At 37.9% G+C, this 21,635-nt stretch overlaps 1 protein-coding gene across 1 annotated transcript; it reads right to left on the bottom strand.

Annotated features, from left to right (window-relative positions):
- Positions 1 to 5,284: 5,284 nt before the first annotated feature.
- slc25a32b (solute carrier family 25 member 32b) lies at positions 5,285 to 17,550 on the bottom strand. The gene is made up of 7 exons (XM_007231464.4): positions 17,096 to 17,550; positions 15,733 to 15,883; positions 14,696 to 14,781; positions 12,029 to 12,183; positions 8,313 to 8,426; positions 7,996 to 8,141; positions 5,285 to 6,575 (listed from the first exon to the last, which is right to left on the bottom strand). Exons 1-7 carry the CDS (start codon positions 17,265 to 17,267, stop codon positions 6,449 to 6,451), a joined length of 951 nt encoding a protein of 316 aa, XP_007231526.3. The 5' UTR covers positions 17,268 to 17,550; the 3' UTR covers positions 5,285 to 6,448.
- Between the last annotated feature and the right edge of the window lie 4,085 nt (positions 17,551 to 21,635).

Raw genomic sequence — 21,635 nt, 5'->3', positions numbered from 1 at the left:
AGATACTATCTCAATATTTTGAGATACTAAGTCAATATTTTGATATACTATCTCAATATTTTGAGATACTAAGTCAATATTTTGAGATACTATCTCAATATTTTGAGATACTAAGTCAATATTTTGAGATACTAAGTCAATATTTTGAGATACTATCTCAATATTTTGAGATACTAGTAGGCTGTACAGAGACAGAAGCAGGTGAGACAAAGATGCAAAATGGATACCATCATTGAGGACTACTTCAGACGTGGATTCACAAATCATGAAATATTGGAACTTTTAGAGGAATCACACAATATCAAAATAAGCCTCCGGATCTTGGACGAGGCTGAAGTTAGCTTCTTATTCGCCAGTGTCTTATTCAGATTTCCGTTCCACCTTAAATGCTGGCTGAACATTCATGCGGCCGCCTGTAGATGTCGCATTTTAACAGTAAAAAACAGCATGTAAGCAAAGTGCTGTGAAAACGCTCTGAATAAAGGGGAGAACACAATGCGAGGGACAGAGTTTAACTCTGAGTGAAATATAATGTAAATAAAATTAAATATGAATTAAAACGTTATTGCTCTCACTTTTGGCCTAATTCCCAGGTCATTATCTACAGGTGGCCGCATGTATATTCAGCCAGCATTTAAGGTATCTCAAAATATTGACTTAGTATCTCAAAATATTGACTTAGTATCTCAAAATATTGAGATAGTATCTCAAAATATTGACTTAGTATCTCAAAATATTGACTTAGTATCTCAAAATATTGAGATAGTATCTCAAAATATTGACTTAGTATCTCAAAATATTGACTTAGTATCTCAAAATATTGACTTAGTATCTCAAAATATTGAGATAGCAATTTACTTAATAATAATAAAAAAAAATTTGCTGGAGTATTTTTATTTTTTAGGTGGCGGGAATGGGCTTCCATAGTGTGCAGCTTATATAACAGTGTAAATTTATTCTTCCCTCAAAATAACTCAGTATACAGCTAATAATGTCTAAAAACCACCGGCAACTAAAGTGAGTTTACCCCTAAGGGACCACACCCCAACATGTCCAAACTGAGCACTGCTTGTCATTTTCCCTCCAAATTGTCATATGACTTGTTAGTGTCGTTAGTGTTAGTGTGTTCAATTTTGTAGTACAGCTCTTACACTCTCTCATACTGGCCACTGAAAGTTCCAACATGGCGCTCATGGCAAAGAACTCTCTGGGGATCTTCAAATACAAATTGTTGGCCAAGGCTACAAGATTACAACACCCTGAATCTGAGCTTCAGCACAGTGGCCAAGATCAGATCTACAGGACAACAGTCTGTAGTTATAGTAGAACTACAAAGTTTTACTATATGGCCAGTGGAGCTGATAAGTTGGACAGTGACTATAGAAACAAAGAGGTGGTCATAATATTCTGACTTGACTTGAGTTGCTTGTAGATGTTAAGTTAAGATGTACTGTGATGAAACTGTGATGCAGGTACATTTAAAACACAATAAAGACTAAAATGAAAACAGATGATGTCTGTGGAATACATATTTATTATACAGCAGTAAACTAAACTCAACTGGTTTCCAAAGCTGCTTCAGCAAAAAAAAAGACTAAGGGCACAATAATAATTTTCTTAATTAATCATGGGTGTGTTTTGGGCGTAACATGATATTAAACCAATCAGTGTATCAGTCATCATTCTCTTTAAGAGGCAGATGAGCTCTGACTTTGGCGCGTTCGTATCTTAACAGTGCGGCGCTTTTGCGAGTCTCAGCAGAGGATACTGAGCTGCTCATTCACACTGTGAAGATACACCAGCACCTCTTTTAAGGGAACAGCGATGTTATTTTATTCTTTGTTCTGATTATTGCAGAGTTAAAAGTCGGGTGTGTGTGATTATCACGTGGGATTGAACAAGCGCTGGGTGCACCTATAGAAATAGACTCTGATGATGATCGACTGTTGTCAGGGTTTTAATCAGTCAGTGGAGCTCCTGTGGAGTTTTCCACCACCAAAATATACAGAAACAAGTCAGAAATTTACCTGAATACACCTCACTTCCAGACCACCACACCCATCAGTGATCAGATTTATTCCTAAACTCTATAAACACTATTTTAACAGCGCGGGACCAAGGTGTGAAAATAGACTGTTGATGGGGTGTAAGATAGCAATCAGAATCACAATGTATGATAGGGCCCAAAGAGTACAAGTCCACTTGTCCTTTCACCTCAACGCATCCTATTCATTTCAATAGAGAGAGCTGCTGCATGTATATAGAACATGACTGGTTGCTTTGCAAAGGCAGATTTTAATTTTATCAAATGAGCACAGCTAATGGGCAGTGTCTAGCCAATCAGGGCAGAGAGGGCTGGTATGTTATACAAGCATCACACACAGAGCACACATGCCTTTCACACATGGAGAAAAAAGGCTTTTAATGTTGGTATCTAAATCTTAAATTAAGAAGTTTAAATCTACCATTTTAAGGCTTTTCTTTTTCTTAGTCAGTTCTAAATAGTCCAGCAGACTAAAGGACTTCAAAACTTCTATCAAAACAAAATTCACAAGTGACTTCACAAATTTAAAGCTGGCATACTTTCTGTGGCTTCGTTTTCTTCACAGATTAAAATCAGAGCTGTACAAAAAGTTTTAATTCAATTGAATTGAAAATGACTCCTAAATTCTGAATCAAATTTAGGTAGGTGGATGGTCCCACCCATTTAGCTGTTACTCAGCTCTATATCCCCCCATCAATAGTGATTCCACAACACCAGGAGGGTGAAGACTAGCACATGCCTCCTCCGACTCATGTGAAGTCAGACTCCGCCTCTTTTCAAACTGCTGCTGATGCAGCATTGCTGAGTAGCATCACAGCGCACTCGGAGGAAAGCGCAGCGACTCGGTTCTAATACATCAGCTCACAGACGCAGCCTTGTGCTGATCTACATCACCCTAGAAGTGATAAGCGGAAAAAGCGCCATCTACTGTACCCACCCAGAGAGAACAAGGCCCATTGTGCTCTCTCAGAGCTCTGGCAGCTGATGGTAAGCTGCATGACTGGGATTCGAACCAGCAATCTTTTTATCATAATGGCAGCAAGTATTATATTCTCACTGATATGTGATTAAAAACTGATCTAAATTGCAATAAGTTCAACTCTACCTGTAATTTCAAATGTAATTCAATTTCAAACTCATTAAATTTAATTCAAGTCTAAAATTCTGATTTTTGCTGGTTAGAATCTGATGCATCAGAGCTGCCTAGTGATGCTGCATCAGCAGCAGTTGGGAAAGCGGTGGGTTTGATTTCACATGTATCAGTATAAGCTGGCAGTGTGTGTGGGCATCTCTGACATATATAAATATATATATAGAGCACTGAAAAAAAATAAGAGAGCACTCAAAAAAAATTGAGTTTCTTTGATTTACCAAATTGAAAACCTCTGGAATATAATCGAGAGGAAGATTGATGATCACAAACCATCAAACCAAGCTGAACTGCTTGAATTTCCGCACCAGGAGTTAAGGCAAAAAGTTATCCAAAAGCAGTGTGAAAGACTGGTGGAGGAGAACATGCCAGTATGCCTGAAAACTGTGATTAAAAAACAGCTTCCGCAGCTGATGGCAAGCTGCATGGCTGGGATTCAAACCTTTTTGGCCTTAGTCCGCTGGCACCACTCACACCCCTATAATTAGGGTGTATTTAACAATGAAGCTTTACAGTACAGTATATGATTACAACATGAGTTTCATACAGATGTGTCTGTACTTCCAAAAATATATATATATTTTGAATTGTACTACATTTTATACACAACTACCCAACCCCCCCCCCCAACCCCCACCCCCACCCCCCCCCCCATCTCTAGCAATGCTCACAACACTAGGAGGGTGAGGACAAACGCATGCCAAGAGATCCAGCATAGCAAAAAGCATTGAATTAAAATGCAAATGGACTTCTATTATAAAAAGGCACTTCACACAGATCCACTTCTTTCATCACACACACACAAAACTATATATAAAAAGAGAGAGCAGGGCACTAACACACAGTCAAATATGACATTTCTCATGTAGTTAAACAAATCTGAACAAAACATTAAATTTCCCTTTTTTTCCTTTAGCAAGTAAGACAATGTAACAATTTATTCACTATCTTGGTAATTAACATAATACACACTGACTTGCCAACAGTCATGGGACAGCAGTATGTTAACTGATGATGTTAATTTTAGTTTTATCTCAGGGAATGGCTTGCAAATGCTTGAACCTGTATAAGTTGTGAGGTGTTATCTTGTTGAACACTGGCAGTGTGCTCATGGCAAGGTGATTTGAGTTATTTAAGTGAGTTTAAGTAAGGTCTGATAGTGAGCGCAGATGGATGGAACATTTATGTGCATATATTTAACAATTCCTCTATTCACAGTGTCACTTGTGTACTAGGAATACAAGATAAGCGACACTATTTACCATCCACAGTGGACAGTAGTTGGGCAGACGATAGTAATGATCGTGACTGGCGACTTTTGGCTAGAACTTTCCATGTGAGCAGACAAGCAACTCTAACATTCTTTAGCTTCCAGAATGACTCTAGAACGAGTGGCCCAAGAGTGAACACAAACATGCATGCAGGCAACACAGGCATTTTTTTACCCAATTGCTTGTGTGAAAGAAAGGGAGAGAAAGCTGCTCCCTCGTGTGCATATTCATGAAGTGCATGCAAAAGAGAGAGGGATCTGATTGGCCTGTTCTATGAAAAGAGACTGTGAGTCAGCCAATCAATTTTAAGTGTTGGTGGGCAGTGTTTTTCTTCTCCTCCTGAATGGGATGGTGGGATGCGTTCAGGAGCATCATGGCTCCCATCAAAACTTTTCACCTCTGACTACTCCAAAGTATATCCATGTCTGGTAAAAATAAAAAAAAATAAAAAATAAAAAAATTAAGTCTTGCCCACTGTACAGTTTGTAATAGTGTTTTTTTTTGGAAGGTGATTATTTGTTATTTATTCATTTTTGCAACTTGAGATGTCTGCCCATGGTACATTGCAAGTTTCTGCCCTATGAAATGGAATTATTTCAGTGTGTATTATGTTAATCGTGATTTTAAAAGGCTGAAACATAGTATTCTTTTACACATGTTAAAATAATAAACAGCCTCCACACTGGGGGGTTAGTTTAACAAACTGTTATAACAAAGACTGCCCTTTATTCCTTCATATAAAATCATAAATACAGCCTTTTTTTGGAAGTTTCCCTTCATTTTTTTTACCATTAAAGTAATAATAATAAAAATACACAGTGATCGTTAAAGATGTATTTAAGTTTAGATAAAGACATTAAAACTGTATTAAATTTGGAACGATTTGCAAGTTTGCATTCCTGTCACTTTTAACTGAATTATGCAAAAATTGTACACAAATGTGACATGTTCTATTGGAGCAAATATGTGTAAAACATAAAAACATTAATCTCACTTAAATATTTTTACGATTATTCAGCAAAAATACTAGTGCATCTTTAAAAAATTGAATATCATTAAAACGTTACTTTATTTTAGTAATTCAGTTCAAAATGTGAATCTGATATATTATATAAATGTATTAAAACACAGAGTGATCTATTGTTAGAGTTTATTTCTTTTATTGTTGATAATTATGGCTATAAAGCCAATATAAACCTAAAAATCAGTGTCTTTTTTTTTTAAATTAACATATCTTTTGCTAACAACTTTTATGGAGATGCAGATTTCATTTTCTAGCAGGACTTGGCACACTGCCCACACAGCCAAAAGTACCAATTGTTTTTTTATATTATTCTAATTTTCTGAGACACTGATTTTTGGGTCTTCATTGGCTGTAATCCATAATCATCAACGAAAAAATACATTTATTGAATTTATTGAATTACTGAAATAAAGTCACTTTTTTTTATGATATTCTAATTTTTAGTGGGTTAGTTTGTGCCCTGCTCTCCACTACACTTAACTTATCTATAATTGTTATCTCACACTATTTATCTCTGTAAAAAATGACTTAAATAACTCACAGTCTTTAATGAAACATTACGTAAACGAAACATTTGTTTTTTTGGCACTGTTTCAAGACTAACAATCCAGTGATGGTTTATGGTTTATAGTTTAGCATGCATTCATGGCCCTTGGTTCTGTTTGGGTCGCACAAACACACTATTTCACCTTTTTAATGAAAACGAAGCAGCACCGGTTCTCCTGCACTCCATAAAGTCCATGTTCTACCAGCAGAAAAATCCACATCGTGTCCATTATCTACTGGACACTGATTCTTTCACAAAGACCTCTGACCCTCCTGCTGCATCTTCTGCTGACGGGTGCGTCTACCAGGCCCGGCCCAGGAGAGGGTGAGGGGGCACTGCTCCAGGTCTTCTCCCCCAAGGCCAGTGCCCTCGCTCTGGGTTAGCTCAGTGCTGTCGCCCCCCGGTCTCTACCTCATTTGTTCTGGCCCAGGAGGAAGCGGGACACGTTCTCGTAAACCACGAACGTGATGCAGCATGCCGGGGTCACTCGGATCAGGTTGGGCACCATGCCTTTATAGAAGCCCAGAGGACCCTCGTGTCTGTCCAAACAAGAGGGAAAATGCCTCATTAACACAGGCTTAGCATGGAAAACTACCATCCCACACCCATACCCATATTTACTACCCATACCACACCCTTAATGTTGTGTGCATTGTAATATTTTGAGCAAAACTGTGCTTTAACCCTTAAACTCAACTTTTTTTTTGTAAGTAGAGCGTTAAGACTAAGCTTTTAAAAAACATTTTCTGGATGTTTGAATGAGCGAAATCTATGCAGCCTCTAAAGTGGCATCATGCAAAAAAAAAAAACAGGGGTTGTGCACAGTATGACAGATTTTAGTATGAGAATTTCATGTATCACTGCAAGAGACTCCAAAATATCGTTCCCACGCCTTAAAGCAGCACTAGGTAGGATTTCCTTGATTTTTGATCTTTTTAAAGAAGTGAAATTACAGCTTGAAACTCACTGCAGCGCTGCATTGAGGTGTAATAGGAGGAATAGCGGTGCTCTCGTGTCTGTGCCGGAGATCCTCTGAGCTCAAACCAGACTCTGTAAGTTTTCCGAGGCAGCCGCGATCAACGCTCGCGAGAACTGCGACCTGCTTTCCGACCTTTAGTTCTAACAGTTCTACAAGGACTACTCTGGCAGAAGCTGGAAAGAGACCGAATATGTCTGTGAAAGCCAGAAAACGAGAAAGAGAAACTAATCCGTCTAAAATATTTATTACACTCTACAACTGTAGGGGGAGCCCACGAGCACAAAATCTCAATCCTACCTAGTGGAGCTTTAATTATCTCGTTCAGACTCCCTAATTATCTTGTTCCCACGCATGATTTACATGATGTCAATTTAGAGTCTCCATAGAAATCAGTTCATAATGATGTTAATTAACATTGCAACACTGAAGAAGACCTATTATTTAAGAAGAACGTTTATTAAGAACAGATCTCCCAAATTTCAAACTTGAACAATGAGAACAATGATCCACAGCCTTAACATCGTTAATGTAGGATACTAGAATGATGTCTGGATCTATTTGAGTAATGTTTTAATCCATTTTATGTTATTGTCAATAACTACTCAACTAAGTAAAGAAAAAAAACTGAGGTTAAGAAATGAAGATCATTCACAAAGACAAGCAAAAATTCTATGATGGAACTGGCACTCATCAGGACTGTTCCAGGAAAGGAAGAGCAAGAGTTACCTCTGTTGCACAGGATAAGTTTATCAGAGTTACCGTAAGTTAACAGAACTTCAGAGTATTTTGGTTTGTTTAACACTTTTAAGTTACTCTATGATTTCTGTGAGTGTGTTTCTTCAATGTTGACTGGTTCTGTATTGAGTCAAGCAGTGAATAAACTATAATAAAGTGAGTCCCAATACTTTTGTTCATATACTGCATTTTTTTAAATCTATCTGAGGGCATTAGCTGATCTGAGAAGTGTTAGCTTGGCTCACCTCCACGTCCTCCTGACGACATCCACCACCCCGCTGTAACTATTGTGCTGATCCTGCAGGCGCGCCCGGACCACCTGGTACGGGTAAGTGGTGGCCACTGCGAAGATTTTGGACAGAGCCGCCATGGTAATGTATTCCAGCGGGTTCTGGAGAGGAGGAAGGACACTGCGAGTCACGCTCTGCATGCATCATATAGACTTTCTTATATAAAAATGTGATATATACATTTTTTTTTTCATATAAAAAATCACACAACATCTGTAAAAGTGTCAGGAACAGGCTGGTGGAGGAGGTGGGAACATGTAACCTATACTTGCCAGCTTTGCGTCTGAAGGCATCTGTCTGTATTTATTGTAGTCTCTCTTCAGCTCCTCGTACGCCATGAACTGCAGCGCTCCGTGAGACGTGCCGAATAAACCCGGAACGAACCCCTATACAGACCCCAAAACACACGATCACACAGAGTGAGATACTGCACCATACTGTTATACATGACTCTCCAAAACCATCACTGATTGTGGAAATTCCAATGAAAACCCAGAAATCAGTGTGCCGAGTCCTGCTGGAAAATGAAATCCGCATCTCAAAAAAAGAAAAAAGTTCTGTAAGATTTTGTGGGAAAACAAAACTGTACTGACTTTAGACTTGATAATAAAACACAGTGGATCAACACCAGCAGATGACAGACATGTCTCTCCAAACCATCACTGATTGGTGGAAACTTCACACTAGAGCTCGAGCAGTTTGGACTGTGTGTTTCTCCACTCTTCCTCCAGACTCTGCTCCCTTGATTTACAAATGAAATGTAAAATTTACTGATGATCAGTGATGGTTTGGAGAGACATGCTGATCATCTGCTGGTGTTGATCCACTGTGTTTTATTATCAAGTCTAAAGTCCAAAATCTTACAGCACTTCATGCTTCCCTCTGCTGACAACTTTTATGGAGATGCAGATTTCATTTTCCAGCAGGACTTGGCACACTGCCCACACTGCTGGAAAAAGTACCAATTGTTCTTATATAATATTCAAATTTTCTGAGATATTGATTTTTTGAGTTTTTTTTATTGTCTGTAAGCCATAATCATCAACAATAAAAGAAATAACTGCTTAAAATAGATAACTCTGTGTGTTTAATACACCTATATAATATATGAGTTTCACATTTTAAACTGAATTACTGAAATAAATTAACTTTTCAATGATACTCTATTTTTTCTTGAGTCTCTGCACAGATCATCTTTTTACTAGACTACATACGTCTGCTATGTTCTTGCTGAAGTGTGGGTGTGTGTGGGGGGCGTGTGCAGGTGTGATGGATCACAGTATAAACCAATAGGGAGTCGGAATGGTATATGTTTATACTTCTCTACATCCAATCACAATCAGATTCACTCTGTCTGGATGGAGAGATTTATCTGGATGGGTGTTTTATTGAAGGATGAGAAGCCAGAATCAAAACGAGCTGAAATGAAACAGGATATTTAAAAAAAGTAAGGAGTAGAAAGTTCAGATAATTGTGTGGAAATGTAAGAAGTAGAAGTAAAAAGTCGTCTGAAAAATAAATAATTACTCCAGTAAAGTAAAGATGACCAACATTTCTATTTAAGTAAATGTATTTATACTTCAAATACTGGCTTAAATACTGGCTCACAAACTGGCTTTCAGAACTCTGATGCACCGACACTTACTGATTACAGCCATCTGAACACACTGAGCCCCTCATTTACACTGTACACAGATTTTACACAGTGCACGAGCAGCTCCTAGTGGCGGCTGCTGGTAGTTTTTTTTCATACTGCTGCTTATGCAACATCCATCAGCCGTTACCAGCCTCCTCACCAACTGACAAACACCAGTCAGAGGCTTTGATTTAGCTTTATGATTAACAGCATTTACAGACTCACGCTATGTCAATATCAATATGAGACGCATTAGGAAGACAAGCTAGATTAGACAGTCTGCTGGAAGAGCGGCCAAATCAATAAATCTTGAATATTCCTAACATTTTTTTTATATTTTTATTGATGTTCGTATTGTGTGTCCAGTAATTAAAGGCAACAGAATTGGGCCTGAAGGGCAGAAAGAGAAAGACTTCACCTTTAGATCAAATTTAAAAAAAGGCTTAAAAAAGATCTCATTTCATAGCATTTTTTCATTGATTTTAAAATGTCTAGTTGTGGTCTCTAGAACGGATTAATGCCATGTAAACTGGTTTTAGTGGGGGAAAAGAAAAAAAAAAAGAAAAGAGAAAAAAAAAAAAAAAAAGTGGTCCGGTGATCTGGTATAACACTGCTTTAGTCGGGTGGAGGAGTGGAGTGGGGGTGGGGAGAAACGATAGGATTTTGGCTCTTGCTCATGAATATTCATACATGCAAACATTTGACCTCTGATTGGCTAACAGCACAGCAACACCAGGAGGCAGAGAGATGGAGAGAAATGTTTGATTTTTTTTTAAATAAAGACATTTTTATACTAATAACAGTCTTTGCAACGTCATGTGTTACTTTACAACATGTGTAAGAGTGCAGTTCAGCCACTGACCCAGTCTTAGAGTCTCTGTAAAACACCAAATCCACCGGAGATCCTATTTAAACCTATAGTTACTTACACACAGAGGTGGGTAGTCCAGGTACAAAAAGTACAAATCTATCCATGGGTGGATTTTTACTGTTAACTAGTGTAAACAGAACTGTTTTAGACATACAGATACCTATGTCAATTACAAGTACGACACTGGAGGTGTTCCATAGACAAATTCTAACCATTTGTTCCTTAGCTCTGAATTACTGGGCAAAGCATATAAACAATAATGTGATATTTGCACAAATAACACAGGAATGAACTTCCATGCTGTTCCAAGCACTGTTAGTTAGCTCTTATCTGACGAGACAGTGTTGCCGCCCGGCTTCAGCTCTGCCTGTAGGTGGTCTCAAGCCGAGGTGGGCATGGCCATGAATACTATTCACAAGTTGACGTAGACACAGTGCTTTTTCTGATCGACTCGTTTTTCTGAATAGTTTCTTTTACTAGATACTGCAGACAATGGAGGTTGAAGAACAGTTTCGTATGTAGCATCCATATACAACTCAGAGAGATTTTAGCGGAAGAACACCTTTAAAAATGGGATAGGTGATGTATGGGTTTAGAGTATTGTATTATTGATCGACTCATTTTGAAAGACAAAAATAAGTTTAGTAAGTTCATTGACCCTTGACCTACATACACAGGTCAATCTAATTATGAGAAAAGGTTAATATGGTCAATTGCAAGTTTTTCTCCTCTTTGCATCTTCTCTGAAGAGAGGCAACATGAGAGCCTCAAAACACTTAAAACTCTCCAATGAGCTGAAAACAAAGATTGTTTAACATCATGATTCAGAGGAAGGATATAAAAAGCTTAATAATCTCAGAGATTTCAGCTGATCAGTTTCCGCTGTGAGAAACATGGTGAGGAAATGGAAGAACCACAGGCACAGTTCTAGTTAAGACCTGAAGTGGCAGAACAAGAAAAATCTCAGCTAATCAGAGGAGAAGGATGGTGAGAAAAGTCATAGTGAACCTACAGACCTCCAGAGCTCCAAAGACCTAAAACAAAATCATCTTGCTGCAGATGGAGTCACTGTGCATCGTTCAATATTCACTATTCAGAGCACTTTACACAAGGAGAGGATGTATGGGAGAGAAATTAATGCAGAAGAAGCCTTTTCTGAGCACATGCCACAAACAGAGTCGCATGAGGTATGCTAAAGCTAAAGCACATTAGAACAAGCCAGCTTCATTTATATTTTGGAATAAGGTTCTGTGGACTGATGAAACTAAAATTAAGTTATTTGGAGCTTCAACCCAACACTTACTGCTCCCCACAGTAAAATCTGGTGGTGGGTCATCATGCTGTGGGGCTGTGTGATCAGTGCAGGTACTGAGAATCTTGTTAAAGTTGAGGGTAGCATGGAATTTAGTAAATATCAGCAGATTCTTGAGAACAATGTTGAAGAATCAGTGAGAAAGTTGACAACGCAGATTGTGTCTTACCCTGTAAAGTCCAGGTATTCCTTCCTGTCTGTATATCTTCACCAGCGCATCCACCATGCCCTTATATGGCTTCCTGCTTGGATCCGTGCTGTACTGAAGCACCAGCCGCGTCTTGGTCACCCAGATGGGGTTTGTTATACAGAGGGTCATCGCCCCTGAAGAAGATAAAGCAAAAACATAAAAAATAAATAAAAAATCAGCAACACATCTCATTAAAGCAACAGTTCACCTCAATACCCGACTTCAGAGCTCTGCCATTTACCTCAAATGCAGTCTATCAGCAGGACACGCCCGCTGTCTATGAGCTGGAGCTCCGAGGCTAATGCGCTGTAGCTAACAAGTAATGACTCTAGCTGAGCCCTGAGCGAGCAAACTGATCGACTGCTCTCCGGGTGAGGGGAGTATTGTGTAAAGGTCATTTTTCACTATCGCTTTAAACATTAAATAAATGAGCTGCAGACTGAACATATTATTAACAGCCGTCTCTGTGGGCTAAACAAATGACCGTTTAGCTGGAATTTAGACTCCAAACAAAAAAAGCAATTATTTTTATTTGAGCCAGAGGAATGGAGGGATTTCTGCCTCCTCGTTCAGAGACATAATGAGTCGTAAGTCTGCAGTGTTGCTTCATTAAGCTTTATTAACATCACATGGGTTGTAGCTCGTGAGATATATAAACTTCCTGTCCGGATGCTCTTTCTTTTCTGTACTGGATGAAGGAGATTCTTGTGTAGTAAATCAGAGGGAGTTTAACACCATGTCTTGAGTTATCTGGCCTTTAAAACTTATATTGTCATCATTACAGTAGTAATATGATTCATTTATTTAATATGAATGACCTGTCTCCTCCCCAACATCTCTGCTATTCCTGGTATTAGTCTCAACAAGACCAGCTAAAAATGTCCTTGTTTTCCAATACCTTTATGCTTCCTTTCTCATCTAACGACTTCCAATGACTGTGTGATTAAAGGGGCACAGAACCCCCTGATTTTGCCTGACTTCACCCTCAGCTTAAATAAAAAAAAATGCAAAAAAAAATAAATAAATGAGAGGGGCCCTGGGTGATGTATGGGTTTAGGGGCGGGGCAGAAGGGAGAGCTGACTGAGCTGAGCTGTGTGCCTCTGATATCAGTTAGTCACAGATGGTTGGACGTCACCGGGGGGGAGGCGGTTTTATTGATTGAATGATTTACATATTGTGAGTATCTGCGTATCAAGGTACATGGACCTGAGAAGGCGCTGCACAGGCGGAAATGACAGTAATAAAAGTGTTTCTAAAGATTAGGGAATGTTTTAAAAAAAAATTAAGCAGGACTGGAATGTTTCACACATTTCAGTTATTAATAAAAAATATCATTTTAGGGTTTAGTGCCTCTTAAAGAGTGGGAATCGCAGTGCATCCCACAATAAAACTGATATCACAATACTTTTATTCTGTGATACTCAAAACCTTGTAATGCATGTGTAGGTAGGGCTGCACAATTTGGGCAAAATATCCATTTCTGATTTTTCCTCAGAATACTGAGATTTCAATTTAACTTGTGATTATTTCTATTCCATTAAAGCCTAAACCTGTATTAGTGGTTAACATATCCATCTAATATAATTATAAACTTCTTCCCTCATAAAATACTCCCAGGGTTCTCAAATTAAATGCAGTTGTCAGTTATATTTTTACATTTCAAGAAACAAAAACCTCTGGAATATAATCAAGAGGAAGATGGATGATCACAAGCCATCAAACCAATCTGAACTGCTTGAATTTCTGCACCAGGAGTGGCATAAAGTTATCCAAAAGCAGTGTGTAAGACTGGTGGAGGAGAACATGATGCCAAGATGCATGAAAACTGTGATTAAAAACCAGGGTTATTCCACCAAATATTGATTTCTGAACTCTTAAAATTTTATGAATATGAACTTGTTTTATTTGCATTATTTGAGGTCTGAAAGCTCTGCATCTTTTTTGTTATTTCAGCCATTTCTCATTTTCTGCAAGTAAATGCTCACTTGAGAAACTGAAGTGGTCTCTTGATTGTTTTTTCAGTGTACATGTATATATATATATATATATATATATATATATATATATATATATATATATATATATATATATATATATTATTGGACAGAACTTATTGATAAGACATAAATATTAAGACATTGTCAATCCCCAGCACTCGATGGACTACAAATGCGGTGACGTCACGACACATGTGCCGCAACATTGTGAAGTGTCTACAGGAGAGCATGCTTGCAGGCTATTCAAATCATAGGCTCCTGTGATTGAAAAATTGTGTCCATTCAAACAGCGATTTCAATTAAAAATGATTAATCGTTAAGCCCTATGTGTAAGTTTTGAAAGGTTTGCAATTATTGTAAATATAATGAATCGAGTCATTTGTATGTTATCATCAATATATGTATATATTAATATATGGTTCTTTGCATGTTTTAAGTAAGATAACCCAATTTTTCACAGTGTAGGGGTGAGGATCGTGGGTTTGGAAGCACTGCTGATCTGCTCTACATTCCTGAAACTGGCCCGCTATAAAAGATAACCTGAGATGACCTTCAGACCGCCGGACGCTTATTGGACCTGCTTTGCTATGGACCTCGATCCGCCCACTGCCACCGTCTCCATGGAGACCAGCTATGTCCAGAACTGACCTGCTTCTGCTGCCGACACCAGGTGCTCGGTGGCACTGAGTTCTGTCTGGCGACCCTCCTTGGCGTAACCCTTGATGGCGTTATAACTGTGGATGGAAAAGGAAGTTACTGAACAGATGGACCTGCTGGAACCGGCTGACTTGTGTTAATGCAGAACTTTGAAACGAGCTCAGAAATGCTTCACTTAAGATGAGCATCCTATAGTAAAACGGCCAATTAAACACGGACGCACTGTATTTTTAATTAGCTGAACTGAGCATATAGGACACTTTGTAGTTCTACTATAGTTACAGACTGTAGTCTTGTATCTTTTTCCAAGTGCTGGGCTGTATATTGGTTCATCCAAAGGAAATTAAAACCGGTATGCATTTTTCACATACCGCCATACCACTAGAGGCGCTGTAAAATGCTGTCTAGAACAGCGCCACCAAAGAAGCAGACACAGCTCACTATCTAACGCCAACCAGTTAGCATAACAGGCTAACACAATAGGAGTAATGTGGAGCCAAATGATGCATCCTGCCCTGAAGAGAAATGAGAATAGCACTTTATCTGAGGAGCTCCTGCTGCTGTTCTTCACTGTACGAGTGTTTTTATTTGACTAAAATTGAAAAACAACAGCAAACAGCAATTAATCACTCAGAAAAAACCTGGGTCCTGGGTACAGAGTATTTTTTTCAGCACAACTGATAAAACTCCCTAAAAGTCTGGATATGAGGTGCAAAAAAAGAGCTTCAAGTTAGTATAGTCCTGTTTTAATATATTAATACTGCAGCTTGAATGAAAATTTTAATGCACACTGAACTGAATTTATTTGTTCTTAACTGGAGAACCAAGGAAAATTGTGATAAACTGATAAACAGCTCAAGAAATCATGAATTATTTGCTTCATTCTCCAAAACTGTCTTGTATTTTCTACAGGTGTGAGTTTAATACAGTTACTAGGTAACAGATTACTGTCTTTTTTTAATTAGTTACTAAGATACTGGATTAGACTGGATTCATATAAGTGCTTTAAAGAAGCAAACTGTGCTCACAAGAAAAAATAGAGGCCCCATGAAGCTCCTGCACCCCAGACGTTGGGGGTTACGCCCTGGTACAACCCTCGGAGACCCTCATGCTGCCAGATGCTCTTCATGCAGTGCCAGATGCCGTGGTACTTCGGCCTCAGCTCCAAACCGTCACTCACTGAAACACGAATAAATTCACTATTACAAACAGAAAAACACTCTTCCACACACAAATCTACACACAGAAACATGCAGAATCAATCAATATATATATCAATAATATATATACATAAATTATTGTTTGTATTTTTATGTTTACTGCAATAAAAACATTTTTAACATTGTATTTCACATTTTTTTGTGAAATTTTTTTTAAGTGATACTTTTTTTTCTCAATGAAGTGAGCGGGCTAAACTGCTGTTTGATTGGCTGATAAATGTCTATTCTGAAGGACAGCAGGACCTAATCTGAGTTATGTGAAAGGAAATGCAATAAAAAAGAAGAAAACACATGACATCCATTGGAATGTTCTCAGGGTCTAAAAGGGTTAACAGCTGTGCTGAACTTGTCAAGAGTTAATTACTTGAATTTTTTGCCTCTTAATGTTTTAATGTGAGAGCATCAGTTGTAAAGTAGTGAAGAGGTAGAGTTACAGGTATACAGTGAATAACTCTATTTGAGTAATGTTCTAATCCATATTTTGAAAAGCAGGAACTACTCAATTAAGTAAAGAATAGAAAATTACTTTAAGAAATGAGGGTCAATCCATTTGAAACATTTTAAGAACTTATTTCAAGAAAATATCCTCAAGTGCAGTCACGGCAAAGACCATCAAAAACTTTATGATGGAACTGGCACTCATCAGGACTGCTCCAGGAATAGTATAAGTATAAATATAAGTATAAGTTCATCAGTTACCAGCCTCAGAAATTGTTTCAATAAGCTTCTGCAATGTTACAAGATCTATTTTAATCCAGTGTTGCTGGATTAATTTTTCACCAAGATCTTGCAGCAGCATTGATGATGGTAGAGTCTGACCACTGCACAAAGTCTCTCTTCTCCATCCAGCACATTCCAAAGATTCTCAATGAGGTTAAGATCTGGACTCTGTGGTGAACTCTCTCAATCCATGTGTGAAAATGATGATCTCATGCTCCCTGAACCCTGAACTCTTTCACAATTCCAGCTCCATGAATCATGACATTGAATATATTGGAATATGGTCGTGATCATCAGGAAAGAAATATAAAATCCATTGATGGAATAACCTGGTCTATACTCAGTATATTCTTTATATTTTAAGCACATACTGTTGCTGAACCTAAACCTGCAGACCAACTACAGCATCATTCCCACATCATTTACTTAGTGTATAACATTATGGCCTTACCTGCAAACCTGATCTTGACCAGGTCTAAAGGGTGCAGCACCATGGTGGACACCACCCCTCCACTGAGCCCTGCGACCAGGTTCTCCACCCTCACGTGGCTGAAGAGGCGCTGGAGGTGTCCAGGCACCGACACCGCTGCCGGGTTGGAGGTGGAGCTGGACGGGGAGCTCATGTTCTCTGCTGTAGGTCTGAAGGTGAACACACACCTCCTGTAGGTACAGATAACTCAGGCTAGGCTATCAGATCAGCTCACCGCTCACTAATCAAGCCCCCCCAGCGGCCTGCAGAGCCCCAAACCCAACAGACCCACCGCCCTGCCTCCCGATCACTCCACACACAGCCCGCCCGCACACCTCAGCTCCTGCTGGACCCGGTTAAAGACCCGCATGCTGCCCTTCTGCTACTGCTGGAGCCGCTGCTACTGTCATGTAACGCAGAAGCATGGAGGACCCACGGGTGAAGCAACACCGTTTTTCAAAATAAAAGTCCCTAAATTTGCAGCGCGTAATAAATAAATCGACTTTGTTAGTATACTTGTTATTCTTTATTTTATTTTTTTCTTTATTTTGTTTTACTAAATAACGCGTTAAAAAAACAAAGCTAAAATTAGATATAAAAGTGTCCTAAATTTATATGCTTTTTTTCTTAAAGCCACTCGACCGGTATTTTTTTTTTTCAAATTATTATTATTATTATTATTATTATTATTATTATTATTATTATTATTATTATTAATGCCAATGTCAAATTAAGCAGTAAATATTTTTTATAGTTCCTTCAAAAAATAAAGAAACCTTTTCCTTGTTGACAGGACTTTTATTTCTGTAAATAATTAATTGAAATTTAGAAAATATACGTATTAATCCCCAAATAATTGCTTAATTTCTTCTAATTTAAATGTGGATTTCTGAAACAGTTTCCATCTAAATTTAGCTTTAATCTTTTTTAAAATGCGTAAAACAGAGACAAGTTTAGTAAAAAAAAAGTTGTTATCTTCTTAATTTCGATTAATTTTAGCACATAATTGTTTACTTTCTTACAGTTTAATTGAGGTACTTTAATATCTGATTTTAGCTTAATGTGTTATTTAGTAAAACAGAGAAAAACAAGTATATCAAAAAGTTGTTTTTTCTTCATTACAAAAATATGCTTCTGTCGTTGCTTATTTTGATCTTTTAGTCATGCTTTAACAATGCAATAATAATAATAATAATAATAATAATAATAATATGTAAATAAAAATCATTTACCTGTCGAGTAGTTATAAACTTTTAGAGTTGCTTCTAGACGTTTGCTAACTAGATTTAAAAATGTAAAAAAGTGTAAAATGTGAAAATAAAATCTATTTTTACGTTTTTAAATCTAGTTAGCAATCGACAGAAGCATATTTTCGTAAGTAAGAAAAAAATACTTTTTTAATATACTTGTTTTTCTCTGTTTTACTAAATAACATATTTGAAAAAACAAATAAATAAAGCAGATGAACAGTTTCAGATATCCAAAATTAAATTAAATTTGGGGATTATTACTTTTTCTTTTCTAGATTTCAATTCATTATTTACAGAAATAAAAATCCCGTCAACAAGGAAAAGGTTTCTGTAACTACTTGACAGATACTAATCTTTTTTTTTTTTTTTACATATTATTATGATTTTATTTTTTGGCGTTGTAAAGCGTAACTCAAATATCTAAATAAACAAACACTTATTAAGGACAGTCCTCTTTAATTAGTGTAAAATTTGATTTTTTTTTCGTGTTCAATATAAAATTAATCTTAATTAGAAATGTATTTCTGATATTAAAGCTATAAACAACCAGAAATTGTTGCTCAAAATATTTTTTTATTTCAACAAATATACATATTATATAGAAACTGTCAAATCGTTTTTATATACATTTTTTTATTTTCATTTCACATTTAAATATATTTTCAAGGAAGCAAGCAATCATTGGGAACATATTGTGAAAAATAAGTTGATATTTTAAATAATGCTGTACAGGACATGTCTACATAAATTAGTAACATTTTAAAAATATAAAAAGACGAAAAGTGTGTCGAGTCATTATGTACCGGTATGTTATACTGAGATACAGCCAGAAGACTGGTGCCAATGGAAATGTCTCACTGACATTATAATCCAACCCAGAATGTGTTGAGGTCTGATGTGTTTTTCTTTATAGTATTTTATTATTTAAATGACAGAGAAAGGAGATAAGGGAGGGATGAATTTTGAACAGAAAGGATCAGAGGTAATCAATATCAATCCCCAGCTACAGAAACTGGTCTGATATCAGACTGATTAAAACTGTGATGATGGTTCTGCTGAATGTTTAACGTAAGCTTAAAACTGATCAAAACATTATTAATATTTCAAAAACTCTCTGATGTTTTAAAACTTTAAAACCCTTTCTCTCACTCACACACAGACCCGTTACTTTAATTTACATTGTTTCTTTGTTTCTCTTTATTTTCTTTATGTTTAATTCACCTTATCTTTATTTCCCCCATTTTCTGTTCTGATCCCCACTCTTTCTTTCTCTCTTACTCTTTGTTGCAGTCTCTCTTCTCTCTTGTTTCTCTCTTATTTTAATAATATCTTCTCTCTATTCTTTCTCTTCTTTCCATTCTTCCTCCCTTCCTCCCTGCTTTTTTCTTCTTTCCTTCTGAATGGCACCACGTGGCAAAGAACCTTGTCGAACTCCTATGTTTCTACAAAAGTTAACATTGTACAAACAAATTAATATATAGTATAGATAATCTGGTGACACTGGCTGACTAAAACATGGCCTAGATGGCGGGCAATGCAATAAAATGATCATGTTGCTACTCTCAACTCAACTGGGCAAAATGTCTTTCAATGTGTGGTAGAGGCATGTCTACCAGTCTGTGATATCTCACCAGGAGGTACACTACCCAAAAGTAGCTTTTTTTTTACAGGGTGGGGGAAAGCACTTGTATGCCCTTCTGTGGCATCACACCTTATTCACTCACATATTCACAACCTGTTGAAGGAATGATATAACCTCATTCTATCGCTCTCTGTCTTTCTCTTTATGTCTGTCTCTCTCCATTTGTCTCTGTCTCTCTCTTTCTCTCTCTCATTTACTCTCTGTTTCTTTCTCTCTCCCATATACTCTCTCTGTGTCTCTTTCTGTCTGTTGCTCTCTCTCTTCATGTCTCTTTTATATACACTTTCTCTCTGTCAATCTCTCTCTGTGTGTCTCTCTCTCTCTTTTTTCTACTCTCTTTCTCTCTCTGACTGTCTATCTCTTTGTCTGTTTTTTCTCTCTCTGTCTGTCTCGCTCTCTGTTTTTCTTTGTCTGTCTCTCTTTCTCTCTCTCTCATACACTCTCTCTTTTACTGTCTCTCTCCGTGTGTCTCGCTCTCTATCTCTCCCTTGCTTAAACCCCTCTGTGTCTCTCTCTCTGTCTCTCATATACTCTCTCTCTCACTTTCTCTCTCGCTTTCTCTGTCTCTCTGTGCGTGTGTCTCAATCTCATTGGTTGGTGTGGCACAGTGGATAACACCACTACCTGCTAATAAGTTAACACACATCATGTGGGAGACTGGGGTTCAATTCCTGATCTGGGTGACTATACTGTGCTTCACCAATAAGAGACCTTGGGCAAGACTCTTAACACTAAATTGATCTTCCTATGTAGTAGAAATAACGTATTAATGTCAATTAGGATAACTAAATGACATAAATGTAAATCTATCTGTCTCAGTGTCTGTCTCTCTCTCAGTCTCTCTCTCTCTCTCTCTCTGAATATTTCTGATTTTATCTCCGCGCATCGCGAGATTCAAATTCTTTGCGTAGGCTATTCACTAACGCGCTATGCGCACTTCGCGCCGGGCTCCCCCGCGCAGGCGGGCCCGTTCTGCGCAGACAGCGTAGCGGCTGGTGCGGAAGTGGTGCGTGGGGAATGTCGGCTGGGCTGTGATCGGTTACTCGGAGCGGATCTGAGCGGCGAGATGGGTAAGAGCTCCGGCTGTTAAAACACGTAAAACCGGCGCGGATCTGCAGTTTAATCTCCGCTGTTTTGTTGTCTGAGGTTCAGAGGAGCTGGTTCATGGTTTTTCGGCTGATTTGGGGCAGATTTGGCGGAGAGTAAGCGTAGTGAGGCATTTCCTGTGCATTTTTTCCCTCATGTGTCATTGCGCTGTGTAACGTTAGATACGTGATAGCAGCCAAAAAACGGAATGAACTTAATGTAGGGGTTTAATAGAGTTTAAACGTTGGGTTAACGTTTTTACTTCGTGTTGTGGCAGTGTGGGCCAAAATGAGCGGTGGTAGTAAGCTGTAGCGGCGTTTGAAGCAGCGCTAGGGCCTATCTTGTTCGAATTGTTGAATTTTCCGTTCCACCTTAAATGGTGCAGCGGTTACAGTACAGCGCCCACAGTCGCTTCCAGCCGCTGCAATGTAACGGCTACACCATTTAAGGTGGAACGAAAAATTCAAAGGAAAACTAGCCTCTGCCTTGTTTAGCTTGTTTTGTTTAGCTTCATTTAACACTCAAAAGTGTAGTTATATATATT

The sequence above is a fragment of the Astyanax mexicanus genome, chromosome 1 (genome assembly GCF_023375975.1).
Source record: "Astyanax mexicanus isolate ESR-SI-001 chromosome 1, AstMex3_surface, whole genome shotgun sequence".
Taxonomy (NCBI): Eukaryota; Metazoa; Chordata; class Actinopteri; order Characiformes; family Acestrorhamphidae; genus Astyanax; species Astyanax mexicanus.
The sequence above is the reverse complement of the archived record's forward strand: the minus strand, read 5'-3'. Positions and strand labels throughout refer to the sequence as shown.

Coding starts and splice junctions, on each gene's coding strand:
- slc25a32b (XM_007231464.4), bottom strand. CDS start 17,267: ATGAGCTCCCCGTCCAGCTCCACCTCCAACCCGGCAGCGGTGTCGGTG. Junction 14,782..15,732: donor TGGGGCCTCTATTTTTTCTT/GTGAGCACAGTT, acceptor TTCCATCCACAG/TTATAACGCCATCAAGGGTT. Junction 8,427..12,028: donor GAATACCTGGACTTTACAGG/GTAAGACACAAT, acceptor GGGTCTGTATAG/GGGTTCGTTCCGGGTTTATT.